Source organism: Heloderma suspectum, chromosome 17 (assembly GCF_057233095.1).
Source record: "Heloderma suspectum isolate Gila_16-S chromosome 17, 16-S_ref, whole genome shotgun sequence".
Classification (NCBI taxonomy): Eukaryota; Metazoa; Chordata; class Lepidosauria; order Squamata; family Helodermatidae; genus Heloderma; species Heloderma suspectum.
In genome coordinates, this window is record NC_139474.1 from 5,969,678 (window position 1) to 5,994,326 (window position 24,649).

At 49.1% G+C, this 24,649-nt stretch overlaps 1 protein-coding gene across 1 annotated transcript in view; it reads right to left on the reverse strand.

Moving 5' to 3' along the window:
• Positions 1-24,649, reverse strand: part of SPTBN2 (spectrin beta, non-erythrocytic 2) — a 127,113-nt gene that overhangs the window by 75,789 nt on the left and 26,675 nt on the right. The window contains exons 3-4 of the mRNA XM_084824567.1: positions 23,427-23,612; positions 3,026-3,177 (exon numbers count right to left, since the gene is read on the reverse strand). Of these exons, the coding sequence (XP_084680693.1) occupies positions 3,026-3,177; positions 23,427-23,583 (309 nt within the window). The 5' untranslated portion in view covers positions 23,584-23,612. The remainder of the gene's footprint in view (positions 1-3,025; positions 3,178-23,426; positions 23,613-24,649) is intronic.

The window sequence follows — 24,649 nt, forward strand, 5'->3', positions numbered from 1 at the left end:
TGAAGACAGGATGCCACAACCAAATAGGCCCCGTCCCCAGTTGCTGCCTGCCTCATCTCAGATGACAGTGGCAGCCAGAGTATGACTGACGTGTACAGGCCGGTTGAATTCCTTTCAAATGCGAGAACTGAGTATTTAAAAGGGGGTTAGACAAATTCTTGGAGGAGGAGAAGGCTATCAATGGCTACTAGTCCAACTGGCTCTATGCCACCTCCGGTATCAGAGGTAGAATGCCTATGTACCCCAGTTGCTGGGGAACACGGGCAGGAGGGTGCTCTTGCACTCATGTGCTGCTTGAGGGTTTCCTGTGGGCAGCTGGTCAGCCACTGTGGGAACAGAATGCTGGACTAGATGGACCCTTGGTCTGATCCAGCAGGGCTTTTCCTATATTCTTATGTAACGTGGCTACACTTTGAGATCCTGGTCAGAAATAACAATGAGGAGTCTTGTGGCCCCTTAAACATTCACAAGCCTATTCTAGCGGAAACTTTCATGGACTATTGTCCCCTTCGTCAGATGCAGGGTGTATTATGAAGAGTTTCTGGGTTTATATACAGTACACATGGGAGGAGGGGAAGAGAACTGTAAACAGTGAGGTCAGAAGGAAATTAAATGCCATATATAAACCTGATAGTAGGCTATAGTCCACGAAAGCATTTGCCAGAATAAATGGGTTAGTCTCTAAGGTGCCACAAGACTCTTTGCTACAAAAGACTACCTTGGCTACCCGCTGGAAATCATCACAATTGGGTAGCCCAATGAATGGGTTTATAAGAAACGAATGTTTGGGGGCTGAGAATCTTGTGTAATAGATCTGGACCGAGCACTGCACATTTGAGGAAACATCCAGGCATTCTGTAAAATTACTTATCCCGTTTTATTTTTATGGATTGTATTTGTTTTTATGCATATCGCCCTAGAAGAATGGCTGGTGGGTGGTTATATGCATTTTTAAGAAATAAATGGAAAATGGCAGCCAAGAAACAAGCTCACGTCGGTCTGTGTAGCTCAACCTCAGTTCTGCTCCTTGTTCAGGCAATGCAGTTTTTCCCAATCTTTAATCCACAGATTCTGTTGGACTACAAGTCCCATAATCATCAACACAACAATTAAAGGAAGCCAGTTATATACAATTATTATTTAAACTAGTTACACGGTTCTGCAAACTCTTTGGGCCGTTGGGCACATTTGGAATTTGGTGAGAGTGCATGGGCACTCTCACAAAATGGCTGTCAGGAGGCTTGCCCGTTCACCAAATGGCTCCCATGGTGGGCATGGCCAATCACAAAACAGTCATTTTCCCGGAATGCAAAGTGGCAAGACTGAAAGAAAAGCAATTTGCCCAAGAACCTACGTACAAGACAGAAGTGGGAACTGAGCTCTAAAACACAAGACTGCTCTTTTGAACCACAATAAGAATGGTGCTGGAGGGATGGCACTTATAGCATACCAGCCTCCCAGATTTTTTTTTTAAATAAGAAATAAAATAAAAATCAGGAGGGACAGGGAGCCTGGTGGGTGCCAAAACGATGTCTATGAGCACATTCATGGCCATGGAAACCACGTTGGAGAACCCAAATAAAAGTTTAAATGCACATACAAAATCCCAATAACATTAATATTATACATCAGGAGTGGGAACGCAGTGGCCTTCCAGATGTTACTGGATTCCCAACACCCATCAGCTCCAGCCAGCATGGTCAATGGGCAGGGATGATGGGAGCTGTAGTCCAAAAACATCTGGAGGAGCACAGCCCGCCCCCCGCTATAAATCACCAACTATGGATCACCAGTAAAAGAGTCTGTTTCAGCAATCAAGTTCATACTAGTGATCACTGGCTTCTAATTCCTCAGGAATAGTTCTTTGTCGGGTTCCACCTTGACTAATTAGCAAGTACGAGTTCTCCCAAAATAATTATGAAATAACTGCCATCCTTCAAAATCACAGTGTCATCCTTTGTACAAAATAGTTCTTGTTACAAACTGCGCTTCTATATAAAATTGCAAGCTTATCTGGAGATCTATCTTCACTCCAGGAAGATAATGAAATTTGGAGAATAATAATCAAACTCTGAGAATATACAGTTTTGCAAGCAAATTTTTGAGTTGGAACAATTTGCTTGAAAAGTTGTTGTTTTCCCCAAATTGTTTCAAAACAAAATCTGTGTGCAAAAACATTTATATTCTCCAAGCTCGACTGTTACTCTCCTAAATTCCATTATTCGTGTTTGAAGAATTATCCTGAACGTACAACCTATCAACTTTGCTGGAAGGACCTTATCGATCGATTAGGTGGTGGATGTTCAAAGTGTAAAAAAGAAAGAAGGAAATGAAACGGGGGTAATCAAAGGGATTTAGCAAAATACTTGGTACTACAGTTTTTTTAAAAAAATTGTTAAGGTGTTTCCAGACAGAAACACTACCACTAGGGACACATTGTGTAGCTATTCCATCTTTTCCTCCTTAATGGATTTTATTGTCTGATAAGCAACGAAAAACACAAGAGGGCTACAAATGGAAGACACTGTCATCGGGACCCCATGTAATCAACAAGCCTTTGCGATTCCTCATCTTTAAAAAGCACCCCACAAAGAAATGTTAAATAAGTTACACGCCTCCCAAGCAGTGGGGATCCATCTTGTCCCAGGGCCTGGTCTGAAGGCACAGGAGTCAGCCACCTTGCTGAAGCTAAGCAGGTTTGGTTATGGTCAGTGCTTGGAGGGGAGACCCCTGGGAACCACATGTAGCCCCCTTGAGTTCCATGATGGAAGAAAGGGGGGATATACATGTAAGAAATAAAATCATAAATAAAAATAATTGTCCTCTGTATGAAGGCTTGCTTTCTGTACATGGCTTAGAAATTTCTTTCATGTAAGTGATGCATATTTATCATGAAATAAGTAAGTAAATAAATTTGGATTTAGATTTGTCTTTTAATGCACTGAAACTTTCACTGTGTTGTCTCAGTTCAAGGAGGTTGTCCTCACCCCTCGGGTCTCGTGACACTCCTGTTTCGACCACTCACCAGCTGTTCCCCTGAGAGCACCTCCAGGAGACGCAGAAGCATCCGTCCATCTCGCAAGTCACTGTACAGGTCACTGATGCGGCATGTGACCCGGGCCAGGTGAGAGTTGACCCATTTGGTGAAGGTTTTCTTCTGCACAGCCTCTCGCTCATCTACAAGACAAAGCACGCAGCACTCAGGGTAAAGAAGTCTCACTGCAGCCCAGCCGGCCACCCTGCATCCAAACTGGGTTCTTCCTCTTTCTTTCTTTCTTTCAAATATTTCTTGGCCACCTTTCAGGTCAGAAGCCCTCCCAAGACGGCTTACAGCAATAAAATACATAAAAAAGTTAAAATATTAAAAGTGATAAAAAATATAACAATAACAACAATAAAAGCCAACAATAAAACAAGCAACAGTGTTAACAGCAGTAACAGCAACAATCGCAGTCCTATCAAGAGAAGGCCATGGTAAAATATGTTTTCAAGGCCTTCTTAAAAGCCTGCAGTGACAGAGCATGGCGGACATCTAATGGCAGCTTGTTCCAAAGGTGTGGGGCCACTGCAGAGAAGGCCCTGTCACATGTGATCACCCACCTGACTGCTCTCACGGGTAGGCAAATGAGAAGGGCATCTCTTTCTGATCTTAAAGTGCGGGCAGGCTGATATGGGTGAAGGCAGTCCTTCAAGTAACTTGGTCCCAAACCGTTTAAGGCTTTAAAGGTCAAAACCTTCTTTCTTCTCTGCAAAAGACACTGCATGCCCTCAGAGTAAGGCAGTGCTTGTAACTTCTGCACTACCAAACTAAGAGCTGCCTTTTGCCTGCAAGCCCACAGCAGCCATTGGCGGGGCTGCTGTGACATCCATACATAATCATCTCTTAATACTAGACCCTGGGGGTCGTCCCATCAAACTGAGTGGTGGGCGATTCAGGATAGATAACAGGAAGTCCTTCTTCACACAGCACAGAGCTGAACTATGGAATTTGCTACCACAAGGTGTAGTGACAGCCACCAATTTGGATGGCTTTAGATGGAGCTTAGACAAATCCCTGGTGAAGGCTACCAATCGCTACTAGTCCTGATGGTTATATGACACCTTCAGTCTCAGAGGCAGTCTGCTTATGTGCACCAGTTGCTGGGGAACATGGGCAGGAGGGTACTGTACTCATGTCCTACTTGTGGGTTTTCTGTGGGCAGCTGGTTGGCCACAGTGTGAACAGAATGCTGGACTAGATGGACCTTAGTCTGATCCAGCAGGGCTCTTCTGATGTTCTTATATTCTTATTCCATCTTCCCAGGAAGAAGCTATCGGACACTGAATGATGCAGGGTGGGGGAATACGCAGCTTCTCAGATGGAACCCAAGGGTCAGCTTGAATGGGAGAACATCACACTTAGCAACAGCATCATGTGTTTAAAAGATGCATGATGCTTCCAGAAGGAAAGCACACTTTCCTGAATAACTCCCCCCCAAAATACCTAATTCTCTTCAGGGAGGGGACTGTTGCTCAGTGGCAGCAGACACTCTTTATACGCAGAAGACCCCAGGTTTGATCCCCGGCACCTCCAGTTAGAAGGATCAGATAACTGACAGGGAAGACCTTTTTCTGTAAAAGAACTTGTTGCCAGTCACAGCAGGACAGGTGTCAGGGTGGAAACTGAGCCGATAGAACCCCAGAGCACGGAGGATCGGCAATCCATGGGATTGGAGCCAGCTCATCCCTCACAGGCACAGCAGCTGGCAGAGATTCCTCTTGCCGGCATTCCTGAGATAGATGGTGATCTTAGCAGTGAGAAAGTGCGGGAGGGGGGCTTGCTAGACGCTCAACGCAGATGCAAAGAGCAACGAGCAATAGAGGGCGCGGAAATGAGGCATAGTGCCCGTTTGGCGCACAAGCAACAGCCGCCTCCCGTGGACCCAAGGGAAAGAGGGAGGATCTCTCCCTAGCCCATAAGTTCAGGATTTTCAAGTGACTCTCCTTCAAACAGGGATCAACTGCCTACTCGGCCCATAGGCCACTCTGCTGTTCCTTGCTTAGTCGCTGGTGATTAGCATCTGAAAGAGTCATTAAGTTGTAAAAGGATTAAAGCCTTGAAAAGAATCCTTTCATCTGTGTCTTGAGGTGGCTTTTAGAGTCTACTGAAAGAGGCCGCCAAGGCGCCTCCTGACAACAGGGGTGCAGAACCTTTCAGCCCGCGGGGCTGCATTCCATTTCAGAGATGCTTTTGGGGGCCGCATTCCAGTGGTGGGCCGGCCAAAGACAAAAGGGGGCGAGGCCAAAAAACCAAACATGCCAGCATTTTTTTTTTAGCTTAAAGCCCTTATACTGCCAATAACTAAGCCTTAGGAGAGGCATTTCAATCTTTTAGAATGGGGCGGGGGAAGTACACAAGAGTCAGGAAGCCACTGAACGATCAGTGGTCGGTGAGAAGGGGGTGGCCAGGGGAAGAAGTCTAGCTATCTGGAGAACCCCAGAGGGCACGATTTGGCCCCCGAGGCCTGCAGTTCTAGTGTAAGCAATAGTGAACTCGACAAAGACCCTGAGCCAGGAAAAGGCAGATTCCTGTGCCTTCTATTTGCTTCTCATCTGCAGCTGTAGTCATTTCTAGCTATGTACCCTGGGAAGGGGGTGGAGTGAACTCTCCAACGGACAACATTCGCGTACACAACAGGTCCACAAGCAGGAGTGTATTCTCCCTTTTAAAGTGGGACCCCATAACGCAGCTCCCCTGCTTGCTTTTATCTTCTCCCTCTGATCGAATCGCTAGTGGGGTCAGAGCTGTTTCTGTGGGGCAAAGTCCCAAGCCCTCTGGCCTACATCTGGATATGTCCACGGGTGTAGAAGGATGAACAGGTGAAAAAGCCCTATGCAACTCCCTCTCCCCCCATTCCAACCTTTACTGCAGAGGTGCCAGAGGGGTTGGTGTTGTCAGGCACTCGCTGAGGCCCATATCCCTGCAGGGGACCCACTCCTGCCACGTCCCTGAACCCCCTGGCCCCGTTGCTCCCCCTCTTTGATGTCACGGCGTGTTCGCCTCCTACAAGGGTGAGGAGGCGGCCAGTATCAGGAAAAAGAAAAATGGTCTGGCTGATTCAAATGAATGTGTGGGCTTTATTTATTGCTGTTTTTATGCCTCACTAAGTTTTTTTTAGTCCTTTTAGTGCTTTTTATTGTAATGTTTTAATGCTGACGTAATGTTTTAATTTTTAATGTAACATTACTAATTTTAATGTAAAGTCTTCTTTTCAACATTTTTTTCTATTACTATGTCTGAAATGGTCAGAAGACTTATTCAATAAAGTGATTCATTCGTACAAGGGTGAGGAGATGGACCCGCGTCCTCGCCTTGTGCAACTGTGCGGATTGGGCCCAGGGGGAGAGGGCGTGCAAATAAATGACGACAGTGAGGAGGAAGAGGAGGCCGACTCAGGGAGAGGGGCACACTAAAGGCATCTTGGCCAAGCCCCCCCCCCCAATCACTGGCTAACTCCCATGCTGTTTGCAGTCATTCTGAAAGGGGCGAATATTTATGTTTTTCAATCCTAAAGCATTTATTATTATTTACATTTCTATACCGCCCAACAGCCGAAGCTCTCTGGGCGGTTTACAAAGAAATTTTACCCCAAGGTGGCTTACGAACAGCAGTCAGACAGCCACTGCCCTCAGGATTAATACAATCTAAAAGCCATGACAGAAGAGGAAGAAGGGGTGGGTAGGGAGGAGGAAAAATGCAAGCTCAGGCACCAGTTCTAGTTCTTAGCACGACCAGCTGGGATGGAAATGGTTCGGGTAGCTTGATGGAATGGCTGCCAGCTAGGTGATACTTGAGGAAGGGCCAATGGCAATGAGAGGCAGAACAGGAGACAAAGCACAGTAAAGATCCCCTGGTTCGAACTAACTCCTCATGTGACCACAAGCTTTATATTTGATTTCCTGCACCTGTACGGTGACATCATCCTGACTGGCACTATGAGACGGTTACTGTAGAAATGCCACATCCTCCATTTTCTAGGCAAGGAAAGGCCCTATCCTCCAGAGCATGGGGTGGGCAACTCGGGGTAGGCATATCCCTCCCGCTGCCCCTTATTTGCAGTGGTGGTGGTGGTGACAGCGGCAGCCGCTGCAAAACCATCAGCAGCAAACCACAACGGTGGCCTAAAAAAAGCCAAATTTAGCTTGCTATGTATTCAAGCTCTTGGGCCTTTAAACACTACCACTCTGCCCTTCTGTTAATCGGGTTTCTGCTGGAGAAGAAAACTGGCGGTTCAGGGATGTGGCTTTATGTTTCGGGCTCAGGACCCACCCTCTGTTTATTTATCTATCGTATGGCACATTTACATCGCATTACAAGAAAAACATAGAGCATAATAAATATGAAATGTAAAATGTAAAATATAGACAGGAATATTACAAACGTATGTCTAGGTTACAGATACAGTTTTTTGCTTCAGTTGTCACAGCCAGGAAATCGGAAAAGTCTCCACTGTAGGCTCGGTTTTGACACCCTGTCGCTATATGTTGGATAATTTGTTTTTCAGCCCCACAATCACAATTTGATGATGTTGTTTTGCCCCATTTATACAGGGCATCTGCACATCTACCATGACCCGTGAGAATTTGGTTCAAGGTTGTCCATATCGCATGGGGCTGGTCAAATCCAGGTGGTTTTTCCAAGATGTTTTTCCAAGACCCACCCTCTACCTTGTATCCAGGTTTTGGGGCAAGTTACTTGTCTTTAGCTTCACCGGTTGCCCTTTCTGGGAAATGGGTGTTTTGTAGCTGGCTGTGTCTATACAGCCATTTTGTGACAGCACCCATGACACTTCCTCAAAATTCCAAATATGCCCACTGACCCTAAAAGGCTGGCAAATCCTTGATTGATTAACTGGAGGAGAGGGGGACAACTGTAGAGCCTGAACTGTAGTCAATGAGGCTCAAATAGGGCCCGCTTTTTGAAGCTATTTTGTTTTTGGTATGCTACTGTAATAGGCCATGGAACACAAAACATTAACGATGGTCTTTCCTGCTAGCAGTGCACGGTGACCGTTGTTTGCTAAACTGTTACGTTCTCGCACGTTTCCTTCAATATCTCAAAAAGGAACCCATACTGATGTCTTGGTAAAATGCAAATTTACTTAATCAATGCATATGTTAAACAGCAGATAACCAGATCAACTAAAAACACTTTTATCAGTGAACAGCCCCAGCTGTTAACATCACTTGGCTTGCCATCTCAGCATTTCCGGCCATCGTTAACAACCTTTTATCTGGAAGGGCTTCTGTGCTTTTAGGAGCCATTACAGGATATATTCTGCTATTCTCTAGGTTCCAGGCAAAAACACTCTTGTTCTTCCAGGCCTTTAAGGGATTCTAGGCCCTATTCTTCCATTTTTATTCTTTAGAGCAGATGTCGCGGCTAAGAGACTGAGCTATGAATCAGGAAGTCAGCAGTTTGAACGTCGCCTTTTTCATAAATTCACCAGGGAGCCTTACGCAAGCCGCTCACTCTCACCCTCAGGCTCCGCCTTATGTGCTGTATGGGGGGGGGGGGCTCTTTCAGCCTGAAAGCCAAATTCAATTTCAGAGAGGTTCTCTGGAGCCGCATCCCAGTGGCGTGCAGTACCAAAGCAATAAGAATAGAGTCAAAAATACAAAAAACCAGCATATTGTAGCTCGAAGACACAGCTCATCCTTCCTTTTAGAGGGGAGGGTAAGGAGGCCAGAGAAGCTGGCAAAGGAAATGCACTCTGCACATGCTCAGCCGCAGGGCTGGCTTCGGGTTTTTGAGGGCCCTTGGGCAAGGCACCCTCAATGGGCCTCCTTCCCACAGCTTACCAGCATTTTCACCAGCTGCTATGGCTTCTCCTCCTCTGTCCCATCATTGCCACCACTTGCTTGCTTGACAGGCAGAGAGGCAGGGAGCAAGGAGGCCTGCTGCGCCTCCTTCTCACCACCACCGTTGTCTCGGCCACAGCGGGATGCAGACAAACAAGCAGGTTGCAACGAGGAAGAGCAATTCCAGGGGACCCTTGTCAGTGGGCCCCTGCTGGGGTGTGGGCCCTTGGCAGCTGCCCAGCCATGCCGACCCTCACCACTAGCCCCACTCAGCAGTATATCCTCCATGGCCAAAACCTCCCTGCCACTGCAAAAGGACTTCCCCAATCCCCAGCCGTGGTTTGGGTTAAGGCTGCATAGTCGCCCTGCTCTGGGTTTATGGCAGCAGCGGTGTGTCTGTTTCACGGCTTTCTACACAGCTGGCATTTGCCCTGCAGCCCAGGCAGTTCGTGCTCCGCTGCCCCAAGCCACCACGCATGTACAGACAGCCTCTGCGGGGCCGAGGGCTCAGCCTGCCCCTCAGCCTGAGTCACCGGGACGTGTCAGTGCAGGGCCTGAGCTGTGCTATCCCCGCATATGAACGGAAGAGCTGGTTTGATACAGAAGTGCCTTGGACAGGGAGGCTGTTTAAGGGAGTCCCAGCTGTGTGTATCCAAGCCTCAGTTCTAACAGCCCCCCCCCGAGCCCCACAGCCTCTGCCAGAGACTGAAATAGAGCCCCCCTCCCCTTGCACACTCCCAGATGTCAGATTAGTGGGCTGTCGGTAAGCAAGGAGAGGCCTGGCCCCAAGGCCGTAAGACAGAATTATCTCCCATGATCTACAGCACACCCTGGGCAAAGAAGCCTTCCCTGTCAAATGCCAGAGGTGGGGAAGGGGAACAGACTTGCCCCCACTTTCCAAAAGCCCCCCTAATCAAAAACACCAACTCCAAACGGGTCGTACAAGTGTATTAAACAGTGTTTTACTATCTACTCACCAGAAACTCAGGGGCTAGGGGTCTCCAATGTACCCAGGGACACCTCTACCAGACTCCCTGCCCCTGCTGATTTTTATTTTATTTCTTACATTGCATTATTACTATTCTTTTACCTGGGAGGCTGGCACCCTACAACGCAAAGTGCCACCCTCCAGCACTAACTTTGTTGTTGTTCAGTCGTTCAGTCGTGTCCGACTCTTCGTGACCCCATGGACCATAGGGTTCGAAAGAGTGGCTTTGGGTTTTCAAGCTCAGAGCCCACCTTTGCCTTAAAAATATCAGAAGAGCCCTGCTGGATCAGGCCAAGGTCCATCTAGTCCAGCATTTCCTGCCTTACATTTCAGCATATATAACTGCCCCCCTCGTTCACTGTAACTCCCCTTTAAAGCATTTTCCTGACCCCCCACACCAAGCATTGAACCCCATAGACTCAATACCCCTCATCAGATACAGCAATCCCCCACCCCCAAAAGACCATCAGAAGAGCCCTGCTGGATCAGACCGAGGGTCCATCTAGTCCAGCATTCTCTTCACACAGTGGCCAACCAGCTGCCCACGGGAGACCTACAAGCAGGACACAAGTGCAATAGCACCCTCCCACCCATGTTCCCCAGCAACTGGTGCACATAGGCAGACTGCCTCTGATACTGGAGGTACCACATGGCCACATTGTCCTTAGCACATTATCCTTAGTTTCTTGGCCAAGTTGCTTTTCTTTTAGTCTCACTCGTTTGCCTTCTGGAAAATGAGTGTTCTGTGACTGGCCATGCCCACCATGGCAGCCATTTTATGAATGGGCGAGGCATCCCCCATGGCAGCCATTTTGTGAGAGCACCCATGACACTCTATCAAAATTCCAAGCAAATCGTCGCAGCCGCGTACCATCGGGAGGCTCGTTCACCTGTATGATGTGTAAGGCATCACTTGAGCATAATGCCCTCCAGCCATCTGCATGAGACAGATGGGTCGGTTTCCATTTGGAACCAAACCCGACATCAGAAAAACAGCACCGTTCAGAAATCAGTGCGGAAATCATTCTCTCTCTCTCTCTGGACACTCTGCTGCTGTTGACCTCAGGCGGTCACCAAGTTTCAACATAAAAAGACTTCAAAAGGGAGGCTGTGGTTGGAAAGCGCTGAACTAAAATTGATCAGCAAATTTGATTCTATTTAGTTCCAGCTTAATCAGAACCATGGGTTTCCTTCCCATCAGAGGTGTTTAATTAGCACAGCAGAGCTGGTAAGACAGTGTTTATTGCCAGCAACTGCCGCAGTGAACGGGACCCTCTCTTCTTATTTTGCATACATTTGGGATCTGCACAGAAACAGCACAGGCCTGCTGCTACCCTTACATTTCAGTGCCTGTTTGGTCCCATTGTTTATCCAATTCCATACCACCACCACTTCTGTACTCTGGTAGATTTGCCAACTGAAGATAACACATCATGCACCTGGAAAGACGAGCCCCAATTCACAGATGTGTGCCAGTCTGGTAATGGCTACCCAGCGGTAAAAGGCTCTTGGGTACAGGCTGTCCTTTAATTATTAATCGGCTCATATAGTCCAGGATTAAGCCTTCGCATACAAAACAGGCATCGGGGCTGAGCTTTGGCACAAGATTAACCCACCTCCCAAATCCCAGAGATGCAGACAAGAACCCAGAAGGTTTTGCACCATTGGAAGATCACGTGTCATTATTGGCAACACCCACACTAAACTCCAAAGCCTTTCTGTCCTTCCTCCGCCTTGCAATTTATGTTTTCCCGTGAAACCCCTACACGCCCTCCCACGCAGGATTGTTCAGAGACTGAATGGAAACTGGGGTTGTGGTTACATCTTTGAAACTAAAGTCGATATTGCAAATTCAAAGCATCCTCCGCCCTTAAGGCACACCTCAAAGCAAACGCCAGCACCCTCTGCCCACCTGCCAGCTCGCACGAGTGTCCTGCCAAAAAGGTAGGTGTCAGATTTCGGCTGGCAGGCCGGTATGGTTGACATGTTAGAAGAGGAGGTGGGACTAGAGTTAAGCTTTTGGGGTGGTAGTCTTTGAATTCATACAGTCCCATGCAAAATACTGTCCTTTCCTGTAATAAATTTCAGGGTGGCAAAAGTTCACAAGATCTTATTTTTGCACTCTGCGTCAACTAAATGGGGAAAAGATGCCAATAGCCGGTAGTTTGCTCACAGTGGGGTACAGAGCGAGGGGAGGCGGTTGTAATTCTGGAGGAATTAGCACCAAATGGTGCAGGCAAGTCACCTTGCATATGCTGGCTAAGAAACTTGGGGTGAAACTTTAGCAGGATAGGTGGTTGGAGGGAAGGTGCTGGACATAGTGCAAGATTGCTGCCACCTTAAGACAAGAGTTCGATGGCGACCAAAGTTAGAATTCCTTTTTCGTGGTTGCACGCAGATTTTAGAAGACCTTCTTCTGAGAGACACTCAGCTGGTGCCAAGGAAATGTCACTTTATGCTTCCCAAGCCTTTAATGGAGGATGTATTTTATCCCTACTGTGGCTTTTACTGCCGCCTTTATTTATTCTACTGCATTCATATCCCGCCTTTTTTCCTCCTTAAGGAACCCAAGACCACATACATAATCCTCCTCTCCATTTTATCCTCACAACAACAACCCTGTGAGGTAGGTTGGGCTGAGAGTCTGGGACTGGCCTAGAGTCCCCCAGTGAGCTTCCATGGCCGAGTGGGGACTAGAACCCAGAACTCCTGGCCCCCGGTCCAACACTCTTGCCACTTCAACCACATTGGCTTTACTGCTGCTATAGGGTTTTTTGGATGTTTAAAAGTATGTTACTGTTTTAATTCACGGTGAACGTTGGATTTAATTGCTAGTCAACGTGGAAGCTTTGGTTGACAGGTAGGACACAAATCTTTTAAATGAGTAATGGAGGGGGGAGGTGGCGGGGAGGATATTGAGGGACAAGGCGCCTCAGAGGCCGAACCGCAGTGGGGGTGGGGCCGTGCAGTCCGGGCCGAGGTGGGCGTCTGAGCGTCACCCTTCTGTGTTACGGGGCGCGCTGTCCATCCAGGCTCCTGTCCTTCCTGTGTCTCTCTTGACAAGGTCTCTGGTCTCATCTCAGGCTTGCTTTCAACCTTCAGGACAAGGGCGGAGCCCCACGCCCCTCACCCCAAGCAGGGGGCACCTGGGCACGGCCCCAAAGAATCTCAACCACGCAGTTGCCTCTGCCCCTTGCAAATCCAGCATGTCTCCAACTAATTCCTGGCAACACCCCATGGGTTAGGATTCCTGCCGCTGCCGCGGCTTAGACCAGGGAGATTTAGGGTGAGCGGGGAATGGGACTCCACACTGGTAAATTCTCCAGCCCGCACCACCACCACCACCCCAACTCCTCACTCCCCACAGCTCCTACCTTGAAGCTGCTTGAACCTGCCCTCCAGGACGTTGGCGTACTGAATGGCGTTGATAAAAGCCGCCGGGGAGAGTTCGGGGGGCGGAGAGGGGCCCCGGATCACCTCCATCAGTTCTGGGTCAGGTTGGTACATCCTTGCGGCTGGGGCAGCCACACACCCGGACTTGGACGGCCGCTGCAGCCCCCCTCCCCGTGCCCCCACAAACCAACCGTCGCTGGGCCCAGGTAGCAGGAAAGAGACCTGTTTCAGCACCTTGGTGTGAGTTGAGCGTTTCAAGGGAGTTTGCTGCCCTCTCCCAGGCGAGGGAGGGAGGGAGGGAGGCCCTGGGAAATTTACATAAAAACAGGTTGGGCTGCCCTGAATAGTAAAGGGGTGTGTGTGTGTGTGTGTGTGTGTGTGTGTAGCCCAAGCAAACATGGAAGGGGAGGAGGGCTGGGCACCCTGCACTCACGCTCACACACACACACACACACACACACACACACACACACACAGTTCAACAGACTGAAACTAGCAAATCTCAGCATTGGGGGTTAGCCAAAGCTCTTAAAGAACAGCCTGGGTTCTACCCCCAGCCCTAAGCCCAGGAGTAAGGCCTAGTGGGTGGGAGCAAAAGAAGGTATACAAATTATGCCTGGTGTGGAGAATGTGGAGAGGGAGACATCTTTCTCCCCCTCTCCTAATACCAGAGCCCACTGGGGTCATAGAACCATAGAATAGTAGGGTTGGAAGGGGCCTGTAAGACCATCGAGTCTGACCCATGGTCATCCCATGAAGCTGATGGGAGGGAGGGATGGGAGGGAGGTTCAGGATGGAGAAAAGGAAGGACATCTTCACATTGCGCATAGCTGAACTATGGAATTCGCTACCACAGGATGTAGTGATAGCCACCCATTTGGCTTTAAAAGAGGGTTAGACAAATTTCTGGAGGAGGAGAAGGCTATCAACGGCTACTAGTTCTGATAGCTATATGCAACCTCCAGCATACACAGAAATACCAGCATACCAGCCATACAGGTATGGCTGTGTAGACCAGTTGCTGGGGATCATGGGTGGGAGGGTGCTGTTGCACTCCTGCCCTGAGTGTGGGTGTCCCATGGGCAGCTGGTTGGCCACTGTGTGAACAGAATGCTGGACTAGATGGACCCTCGGTCTGATCCTGCAAGGCTCTTCTTCTGTTCTTATGACTGTTTGCCAAGACCCCCGGGGACCCCTTTCAGAGGTTTCTGGGGTTTTATCCAGAAGTTAGTTTGAAAACAAAAACAGAGAGAGGCAGGGGGTTACTGGGGCCTCTCCCTCTCTTCTCCTGACTTGAGGAATCCTTGACCTCTACATAGGAACATCGGAAGCTGCCTTATCCTGAGTCAGACCTTTGGTCCATCCAACCCAGTACTGTTGACACTGACTGGCAGCAGCAGCTCTCCAGGGTTTCAGGCAGGGGTTTTCCCAGCCTTACCTGGAAATGCCAGGGATTTAGCTGGGGGACCTTCTGAATACCAAGCAGGTGCTCAGCTATTGAGCCACGGTCCCTCCCCTCGAGTCTCAGGTCTGTGGTTACTTTGTAAGGGGATACTTACAAAGTAAGCACAGTAAGGGAGAGACACTGGATGGGCACTCTCTTCCGGAGCAGAGTTCCTGCATTCAAAATTGGCTCTACCCAATTAATTTCTGGTCGTCTCTCTCCTTCGCGTAACTGGGAGAGCAGGTTCAAGACCCACAGAGCTATCCCATGGCCTTCGATCAGTCAGTCCCTCCCTCTCTGTCCCCCTCTTCCCAATCTGCAAAAGGGACATAATAAGCTGGGAGCCCTAGTCCCCAGAACCTATTTATCTGCAAAGCCCACAATAATAATAATGAAAATGTTCTGCGTGGGTACAGACTGATTTTTTCCTGAGTTGGGGGCGAGACACTCCCAGAGTCAGACTTTTCCAGGCAGGTTTGAGCATCACAATTTCCCTCTTCAGAAATTAACCACTTCCCAGAATTTTGAACCACCCACCAGACCCCCCTGCACAGCATTTCTCCCACCCCGCCCCCCTGGGGGCCCAAGGGGATCTGCATTTGCTCTGGGGCAGAGAGTAAGTGGGGAAGGGGAAAACAAGCCTGCTTCTCCCAGGTTTTAGAAAAAGAGAAAGGGGGCAGGGGGAGAGAGACAGATGAGGTCAGCCAGCCCTCAGAGACAACAATGTGGGATTTGCATCCCATTGTCTGCCTTTGTGCAGCCATCACTCTGTCCCTCCGTTTTCCCTACACTGGTGGGGCCGGAAAAATGACTCTTGGCCGTGTATCTGCTTCCCTATTTTGCCCTTGGGAGAGCTGGAATCCACTTTTTTGGAGCCAGCATGTGACCAGGAGGACAGAAAAGAGATGCTTCTCCTAATAATCCAAACAGGGACAGCTGATTAAGTTCCAGCCGCGACTCACAACTTTGTGGCGCAAACTTTGGGGCAACACAGAGCTCTTCGTCAGGCCGGATGTTCAACAGCATGAATAAAGTTGTTCCAGAGGCCTAGTATCTGTCAAGACCCATCTGCAATTTGTCTTGCTCAGGGAGTTTATGCCTATGGACTGGCCCTCAGCTCCAGAAAGGGCTTCCCAAATGCCAGAGCTCAGCCTCCGAATGTTTGATGCAATCAGCAGGAAGAGTGCACCTCTGAGCAGCCACAGAGTGTGTTGTCCTCTCACCACCGAGTAAGCACTGCCAGCTCCTACACATTTGGGATTTAAGAGGACATGGCTTCCAGGCCTGCCTGAGGCTCAGCTGGAGAGTACAATAGGCAGTTAAATTGTGCTAATCTATCTTGATTGTGCGCCCAGCACCATCCACAACAACCTTATGTATTCATCTAAATATTTTCTTACATGCTGGTGGTTATTATTGTTTATTTTATTTTATTATTTTTATTTTATTTATTGCTTTAAATATCTATGCTAGGAAAAGGGTTCTGTGGAACCCAAAAGCCTGCTCCTCCTGCATTCTGTTCCACATAGCAACAATTATTTACTATTACGATTTGTTGCTTTGAACATCTATGCTTAGAAAAGAGTTCTGTGGAATTCAAGCATCCTGTTCCACACAGGCACTGTATGTATGTATGTATGTATTTATTTATTACATTTATATCCCACCATTTTTCCTCTTTGAGGAACCCAAGGTGACGTACATAATCCTCTTCCTCCGTTTCAGCCTCACAACAACAACCCTGTGAGGTAGGTTGGGCTGAGAGTCTGTGACTGGCCCAAAGTCACCCAGTGAGCTTCCGTGGCTGAGTGGGGACTAGAACCCAGATGTCCTGGCTCCCGGTCCAACACTCTAGCTACTACACCACACTGGCTCTCTTATTATGACGATGGTGATGATGTATTGCTTTGAACATCTATGCCCGGAAAAGAGCTCTGTGGAACCCAAAAGCCTGCTCCTCCTGCATTCTTTTCCAAATAGGAAGTATTATTTATTATTATGATTTGTTGCTTTGAACATCTATGGTTAGAAAAGACTTCTGTGGAATTCAAGCATTCTCTTGCACACAGGCACTGTTTTCTATTATGACAATGGTGATGTTGTGTTGCTTTGAACATCTATGCTTGGAAAAGAGTTCTGTGGAACCCAAAAGCCTGCTCCTCCTGCATTCTGTCCCACATAGGAACTATTATTTATTATGAGGATTTGTTGCTTTGAACATCTATGCTTGGAAAAGGGTTTTGTGGAGCCCAAAAGCCTGCCCCTCAAGCACCCTGTTCCACACAAGAACTATCACCCTGCTCTTCGCCATCAACAATAAATTGGCTCTCCTCCCCACAAACTCGCACCCAGGCTGGGCACCCCCACTGCTCTACCGCCCTCCCACCTGCTTCCAGTATTTCCTGCCCGCACACCCCACCCTATTTGGTATCTTCTCAGACTGTCATTAAGCATCTGTTCACTGCTGCTTCTCCCGGGCAGCTCCTCTTCTTGCAATCCTCCCCTACGCACACACGCTCACACACACACAGAGCCGTTACAGGGCTGGAGAGAGAGCAGCAGCACGGCACTCAGTCTGGGCCTGATTACTCAAGAGCTGCAGAGAAGGCCACTGGCCTGTGACCTTGGCTTCTGTCTTGGCTATCTTGTGTCTGCTTTCCTGGGGCTGGGGGGAATGGATAATGGCCAATCCACACTTTACATTGTAGAGTTAACAAAAGCGTCCCCGAGTTAAAATGGAAAAGCATATGCACAGACAGCACCATCAATGGAGACAGAATGGAGGTAGGTTTGGGCATAGGCAACACCACACTATTGTTATTATATCATCATCAATATTTATGCACCGCTTCTCATCAAACAAATCCCAAAATGGCACACATACACCATAAAACAGCACACAGGTAGCTCTCCACTGGACCCCTGTGGTTGCTCGAAAGAAGCACACTTTTCAGATTGTACTTTGTCTCATGAACTGGAAATTAAAACCAGGCTGCATTGCAGACAGGAAAGGTAAGGAGCTCGCGATGGCATATCTGGTTCTCCTACTCCTTTTTTTATCCTCACAACAGCCCTGCCAGGTAGGTTAGGCTGAGAGGTAGTGCCCAGCCCAAGCTCACGCAGCCAACATCATGGCTGAGCAGGGATTTCAGCTTGGATCTCCACACATCTAGTCCTCTGCACCACAAAGGAGATGGAGGCAGAACTCCCGGACCCTGCTCCCTGTCGTGGCAGCTTGCATCAGGACTCCAACCAATTATGGGAAGTCTTTCCAGGACGCTAGAGCAGAGGGTGTTTGGGAACGCAGGGTCCGTGTGTGTTATCTCCTCCAGCTCTGGGAAAGGGTGGGAGGTTCAACTGACTTGGGAGCCAAAGCGTGTAGGGTCAATGCCTCGGGCTGAATTAAAGACAGCCTTGGAGCCCATTCTGAATGCCCAAACAGCCCTGAGAGGCGCGACTATGCTCGTGCACACACAGAATGCTTTTCCTTCACCACAGAGCCAAGAACAGCAGCTCATTTCTGTTCAGCTAGAAACTGAGCTGAATGTAAAATTCTTCCCATTTATCCTCACCCACGTCTTCTTCCCCTCCCTCTGTCGCACCCCCTGCCGGTGAATTTCAGTTTGTAAGCACCTCCGGGCAGAGACTGGCCATATTCTTGCTTGTTACTCTGTCAAGTGCTCAGGGCCACCTGAGGAGGAATGAATCCCCCACCTCAGGTGGCAGATCCTGGAGGGAGGCAGCTCCAGTGTACCCTCGACCGCCGCCAGGAGAACTGCCTGCCCTCCAGCGCTCCAGAAAGCTGCGCTGGCTGCCATTTTCCAGAAAGCAGGGCCCAAATGCCTCACTGTGAGGGGTGCCTTCCTTAGAACGAGGCATTCATGGGAAATGGCCCTGGAGGCAAGCAGTGTGCACAGCCACCTCCGTGCCAATCCCTCGCTCTAAGAAAAGACCCCTCAAGAGAAGCGCTACCCGGGAGGAGGGAAGAGATGGGGCAGCCACTGTCGTCATCGTTGTCACGGCTGGGCAGGGTGTATGGCAGTGCCGCAATCTTCTACCTCAGGCGGCAGGAGGCCTTGTGCGAGCCATGCAAGTGCCACCCGCGCACCTTGAGAGTGCTAAATAAATTGTATATTGTAAAAAAACAGCAACAACGAGCAGGAATTTTGAGTCACGCTTCCCAGAAAGCTTAAATCAGTGCTTGGCTTTTTTGAAATTTAAATGGTGCCTGCGCCCCAGCTGGGGGGGAAGAAAACAGGGGCCTATCTTATGGGAGACAGAGTATAGCTAGTAGTATACATGCTGCAATTAACAGTTCACAGGTGGGGGCTGCAACAAAATGTTGCAGCACATAGTGCTCCTGCTCAGGGATCCAGCCAGCCAGCCAGCCACACCCTTTCCCAAACTATCCCATTCCATTCCCTCCTCCCGTTTTCCACTCTTCCCCCTCCTCCGACAGTCAGTCTGCATTCCCTGCCAAATGATTATAATCAATCCCCGCTGTGTTGGGGTTTTTAGCGGGGGATTTTCCCCTGAAGATATTTGTACTTCTACAAACCTTGGTGTTTCCCCAAGTCTGCTGATACTTCCTCTCTTGTGCATGGATGGTGCCGTTTCAGCTCCACAAGGAACGACACCTAGAGAACTGAGATCGCTGTTGGCATGTGTCATTTTCGATGTTCCTAGATTCTGTGGGCCTCAGAGCTACTGCCCTGACCTAGCTGCCCCCTCCCTCAAAAGTCTCCATGTAGGAAGAGTGCCCCCTAATCCAAGACACTAAGTGGCTGCATGCACACAGGCAGTCTCATCTTTGGGGCTAGACTATGCATGATAGCAAACAACTTCCCTCCCAACATGCTATCCAAACAGGGAGGGAAGGACGGAGGCAAGTAAACACAAAAGCAAGGCCATTCAAATCGGGAGCAAAGTGCAGCAGCCGAGCAGAGTGGCCAACAAGAAAGGGGAGAGGGAACATTCCATTTGGCTCTTGCAGCCAGGCTCAACAACTGCGTATGAGGCAGCCCCCCATGCCTCAGTTTCCCCCAGGAGACAGATCAGAGACGGGACAGCCATCTGCTAGGGATGCTTGAAACTGGACTCCTGCACTCAGAGGGATGGACTTGATGGCCTCAATGGCTCCTTCAAACGCTAGGATCCTCTGATGGGTGTCTGTCCGTCCATCCATCCCCACCATTGCACCAAGGCTGTGCAATCCAGACACCTGAAACTTGGCGTGCATTCTAAGGGGACCCCGGAGGGTGTACACTTTGTTGTTAAAATGCATTAATAAATTGTAATGAATGTAAATGTGTCCATGCAGTAGAAGCCTGCAGTAACGTGTTCAGTCAGTGGGGGCAGACTTCCCTGATCAGCACAGGTTGAGGCCAGGGGAGACTGGTAAGCTGAGGGACAGAGTGATTTGGCTTCTCGCTCCCGCCTGCTGTGGACACGCCCCCCCCCGGGGGAATAGGGTGGACAGACCCCTTCCTCGGGGGGCTATGGGGCGCACCATGGCAGGAGTCATGCCTGGGGTGCCAGTGAGTATGATGGCTCCACTCGGATGGGGCAGGAACAATTTGTATGTTTGCTGGAAGGCTTTGCTGTCTCAAATGAAGGCCTATTCCAACCATGTGTAGCCAGGCTCATTCACGAATCAATCAATCAATCAATCAATCAATCAATGCCCATTAGGGTGCCTCCTTATCTATTTATTTCTATTTATTTGTGACATTTAAATCCCTCCTTTTCTCCAAGGAGCCCAAGACGTGGTACATGATCCTCCTCCTCTATATTTTACTCTCACAACAACCCTGTGAGGTAGGTTAGGCTTTCACGACCACCTCCATCCTCATCCCACAAATATACAAATACATCTTTTGGAGCACAGTGCTGGGGCTTAGCAGCTGTGGCGGCACAGGAACAGGATAGTCCTGGCGTTAGCTGCAAGGGGTGACTGGCCCCAAAGTCACCCTGCAAGCTGCATGGCCGAGTGGGGATTAGAACCCGGATCTCCCAAGTCCCAGTCCAACACTCTAACCACTATGCCACATCTGAAATCAGCAAGGGATGAGACAGAAGCTGCAGTACATGTCCCCACCTGTCACATGGTATTCACCCAGTCCTCTTTGCCCAACCCACTCTGCGCACTGCAGAGGAGTGGGGGGAAAGGCCTGGGTCTCTTGTTTCATGCTGTGGACCTCACAGTCAGGACTGGGTGTCATCTAGAAACAGGAACATACAAAGCTGCCTTATACCTAGGGATATATGATAGATTCGTTCTGGTTCGTTTTTGATCAGGATTTACCCAATTTGCACCTCCCAAACCGGATACAGACTCGGACACGATCTGCAGTTGAAGTCCGTACATTTTCGAGCTTGCAATGTGATCCTCGGACCCCCCCAAACATGCGTTCGATAGCATGCGTACATTTGAAAAATGCGCATGAAAAATGCATACTTCTGAAAAACGTGCACAAATACGCTCTAATCCATGGAAGAAGAATGCGTGCATTTGAAAGATGCGCACAATCAACGTGTACATTTGGAACCCTGCGCACGAAAATACGCACAGATTTGCATGCGGAAAGAAGAAAACGAAGCTCGCAATCTCATATGGGCTCAAGTCAGAACGAGCTTTGAGATGGAATTCGGAAAACTTTGGTGAGCTCAGCTTTTGCTGATTTGAACATCTCTCCGTACCCAGTCAGGCTGCTCATTCATCTAGGTCACTGCCTCTCCAGGGTTTTGGGCAGAGAGAGGACTTTCCGTCACCTGCATCCTCATCACTTCTTTAAAGCCAGAGATGCTGGAAGCTGAACCTGGGACACCCGTCCCGCTTCCGAGCATAGGAAGCTGCCTTATCCTGAGCCAGACCCCTTGGTCCACCCTGCCCAGTATTGTCTGCACTGACTGGCAGCAACAGCTCTCCAGGGTTTCAGGCAGGGCTTTTTCCTCCCGCTACCTGGAGGTGAAACCCCTATTTCTATGAAATAGAAACATCTATTTCTGTTTTATTGACTACTCTAAAGCCTTTGACTGTGTGGATCATAACAAACTGTGGCAAGTTCTTGGTGGTATGGGGATACCAAGTCATCTTGTCTGCCTCCTGAGGAATCTGTATAACGACCAAGTGGCAACGGTAAGAACAGACCATGGAACAACGGAAAGGAGTACAGCAGGTTGTATACTCTCACCCTACCTATTCAACCTGTACGCAGAACACATTATGCGACGTGCTGGGTTGACGAAGCCAAGGCTGGAGTTAAAATCGCTGGAAGAAACATTAACAATCTCACATATGCAGATGATACCACTTTGATGGCTGAAAGCAAGGAGGAGCTGAGGAAGCTTATGACGAAGCTGAAAGAAGAAAGTGCAAAAGCTGGGTTGCAGTTAAACCTCAAAAAAACCAAGATTATGGCAACCAGCTTGATTGATAACTGGCAAACAGAGGGAGAAAACATGGAGGCAGTGACAGACTTTGTATTTCTAGGTGCAAAGATTACTGCAGACGCTGACTGCAGCCAGGAAATCAGAAGACGTTTACTTCTTGGGAGTAGAGCAATGACAAATCTTGATAAAATAGTTAAGAGCAGAGACATCACACTGACAACAAAGGTCCGCAGAGTTCAAGCAATGGTATTCCCTGTAGTAACCTATGGCTGTGAGAGCTGGACCATAAGGAAGGCTGAGCGAAGGAAGATAGAACTGTGGTGCTGGAGGAGAATTCTGAGAGTGCCTTGGACTGCAAGAAGATCAAACCAGTCCATACTCCAGGAAATAAAGCCAGACTGCTCACTTGAGGGAAGGATATTAAAGGCAAAACTGAAGTACTTCGGCCACATCATGAGAAGACAGGATACCCTGGAGAAGATGCTGATGCTAGGGAAAGTGGAAGGCAGAAGGAAGAGGGGCCGACCAAGGGCAAGATGGATGGAGGATATTCTGGAGGTGCCAGGGATTGACTGGCGGACCGCCTGCCTGCGAAGCAGGGGCTCTGCCTCCGGCCCCTCCCAGCAGGTACTGTGCAAACATTCTCTCTTCGCACTGAGCTGCTCCAAAGCCTCGCCCTGTGTCGCCAGCCTTGCTCGGGAGCCTGGCGCAGACGAGGAAAAGGCGGCACAGCTGACACCTCAGAGGGCCTTGGCGCTGGCCGTGGCAGGAAACCCTTTTAACCTAGCCGCTAAAGTTTGAGATTCACCCCACAAGAACTGTATGATTCGGGGCGTGGGGCGAGGGGGTTGACAGCATGAAAACTGTGTATTGAGTAAAATGTAAAATAAAACAGAAGCCCAGGAAGCCGCCATTTCTAGGTCAAACTATTTATCCATTCAGCCCAATGTTGCCTACTCTGACTGGCAGCGGCTCTGCAGCAGCTTGGCCGAGAAGGGTTTTTCCCTCCGCCCTAGCCAGCATAGCCAATGGTGAGGGACGATGGGAGTTGAAGGCAGCAACATCTGGCAGGCCTGACGTTCCCACCACTGTCCTATCCAATCCTTTTAGCTGGAAATGCCAGGTCTTGAACCCGGGACCTTCAGCATGCCACGCAGGTGCTCTTCCACTGAGCTACAGCTCCTAAATACCTTCTAAAATGCTGGGCTTGCATTTGTGTGGACAGAGAGTTACTCAATGGAGAAGGAAAGGTACACTCTGCATACGCTCAAAGGCACCACGTCACACATTCCAAGACTGGACCATTGCAACCAACGTGGGGCCAAAGGAACCCGGCCTAGTCTAAAACAAACCTCGGCCGCCCCTTACCTGCCAATGCCTTGATGCGGGAGCGTTCAAAGAGGCGGGCTGAGCTGTTCTCGTTGTCCCAGTCTTCGTCGGCTGCTTCCCAGCGGTTATTGATGTCGTTGTATTGCTGCTGGATCTCCAGGCTGTCGTAGTCCGTAGGCGAGAGGGTGCTACTCATGGTGATTTTGGCACGGGGCCCGCAACCGCCTGCAGGGGCGAGAGGGAGCAGCGGATGCCATCAGACACAGAACTGCCCGGTCTACTCACACCTTCCCCTCTGCTGCTTTGAGCACGAGCAACTAAGCCCCCTCATTTCGTTGATCTCATTTCATTTATTCGATTTGTATAGCCGAAGTTTTCTGGACGGTTTGCGAAGAATAAAACCTTAAAAATACATCACACACAGTATAAAAACAATGGCCGTACAAACATTTAACAGACAGTGCACAGATTCAGGACAGATAAAAGGAAATACTTCTTCACACGGCACATAATTAAACTATGGAACTCGCTACCACAGGATGTAGTGATGGCCACCCATTTGGATGGCTTTCAAAGGGGGTTGGACAAATTCCTGGAGGAAAAGGCTATCAGTGGCTACTAGTCCTGAGAACTATGTGCTACCTCCAGTCTCAGAGGCAGTCTGCCTATGTGCACCAGTTGCTGGGGACCATGGGCGGAAGGGTGCTGCTGCACTCATGTCCTGCTTACGGGTTTCTTGTGGGCAGCTGGTTGGCCACTGTGCGAACAAAAAGCTGGACTAGATGGACCCTTGGTCTGATCCAGCAGGGCTCTTCTGATGTCCTTACAAGACACACATATATGTAAACAGTTTTAAACAATCGACAATAAAAAAAATCCAGGACCTGATTAAAACCTTATCTTCTCCTGCCAAATGCCTGGGAGAAGAGGAAAGTGTTAGCCTAGCGCCGAAAAGGTAACAAGGCTAGTGCCAGGCAGGCTCGTTGGGGAGATTGTTTTGTTGAATTGGGGGGCCACCACCGAGAAGGCCCTCTCCCTTGTTGCCGTCTTCCGAGCCCCCTTCGAAGGAGGCACCCAGAAGAGGGTCTTGGATAATGAATGTAGGTTCATGCTGGGTACTGTTTATCTACATTGTAATACTTCATTCAGTCATACTTTTTAAAAATGTATATACCATGGATAGAGAACTTCAGGCCCAGGGGCCAAATCCATCCTTCCAGGTTTGACCAATGGCCATGCTCCCCTGCTGTGGCCCTACAGGG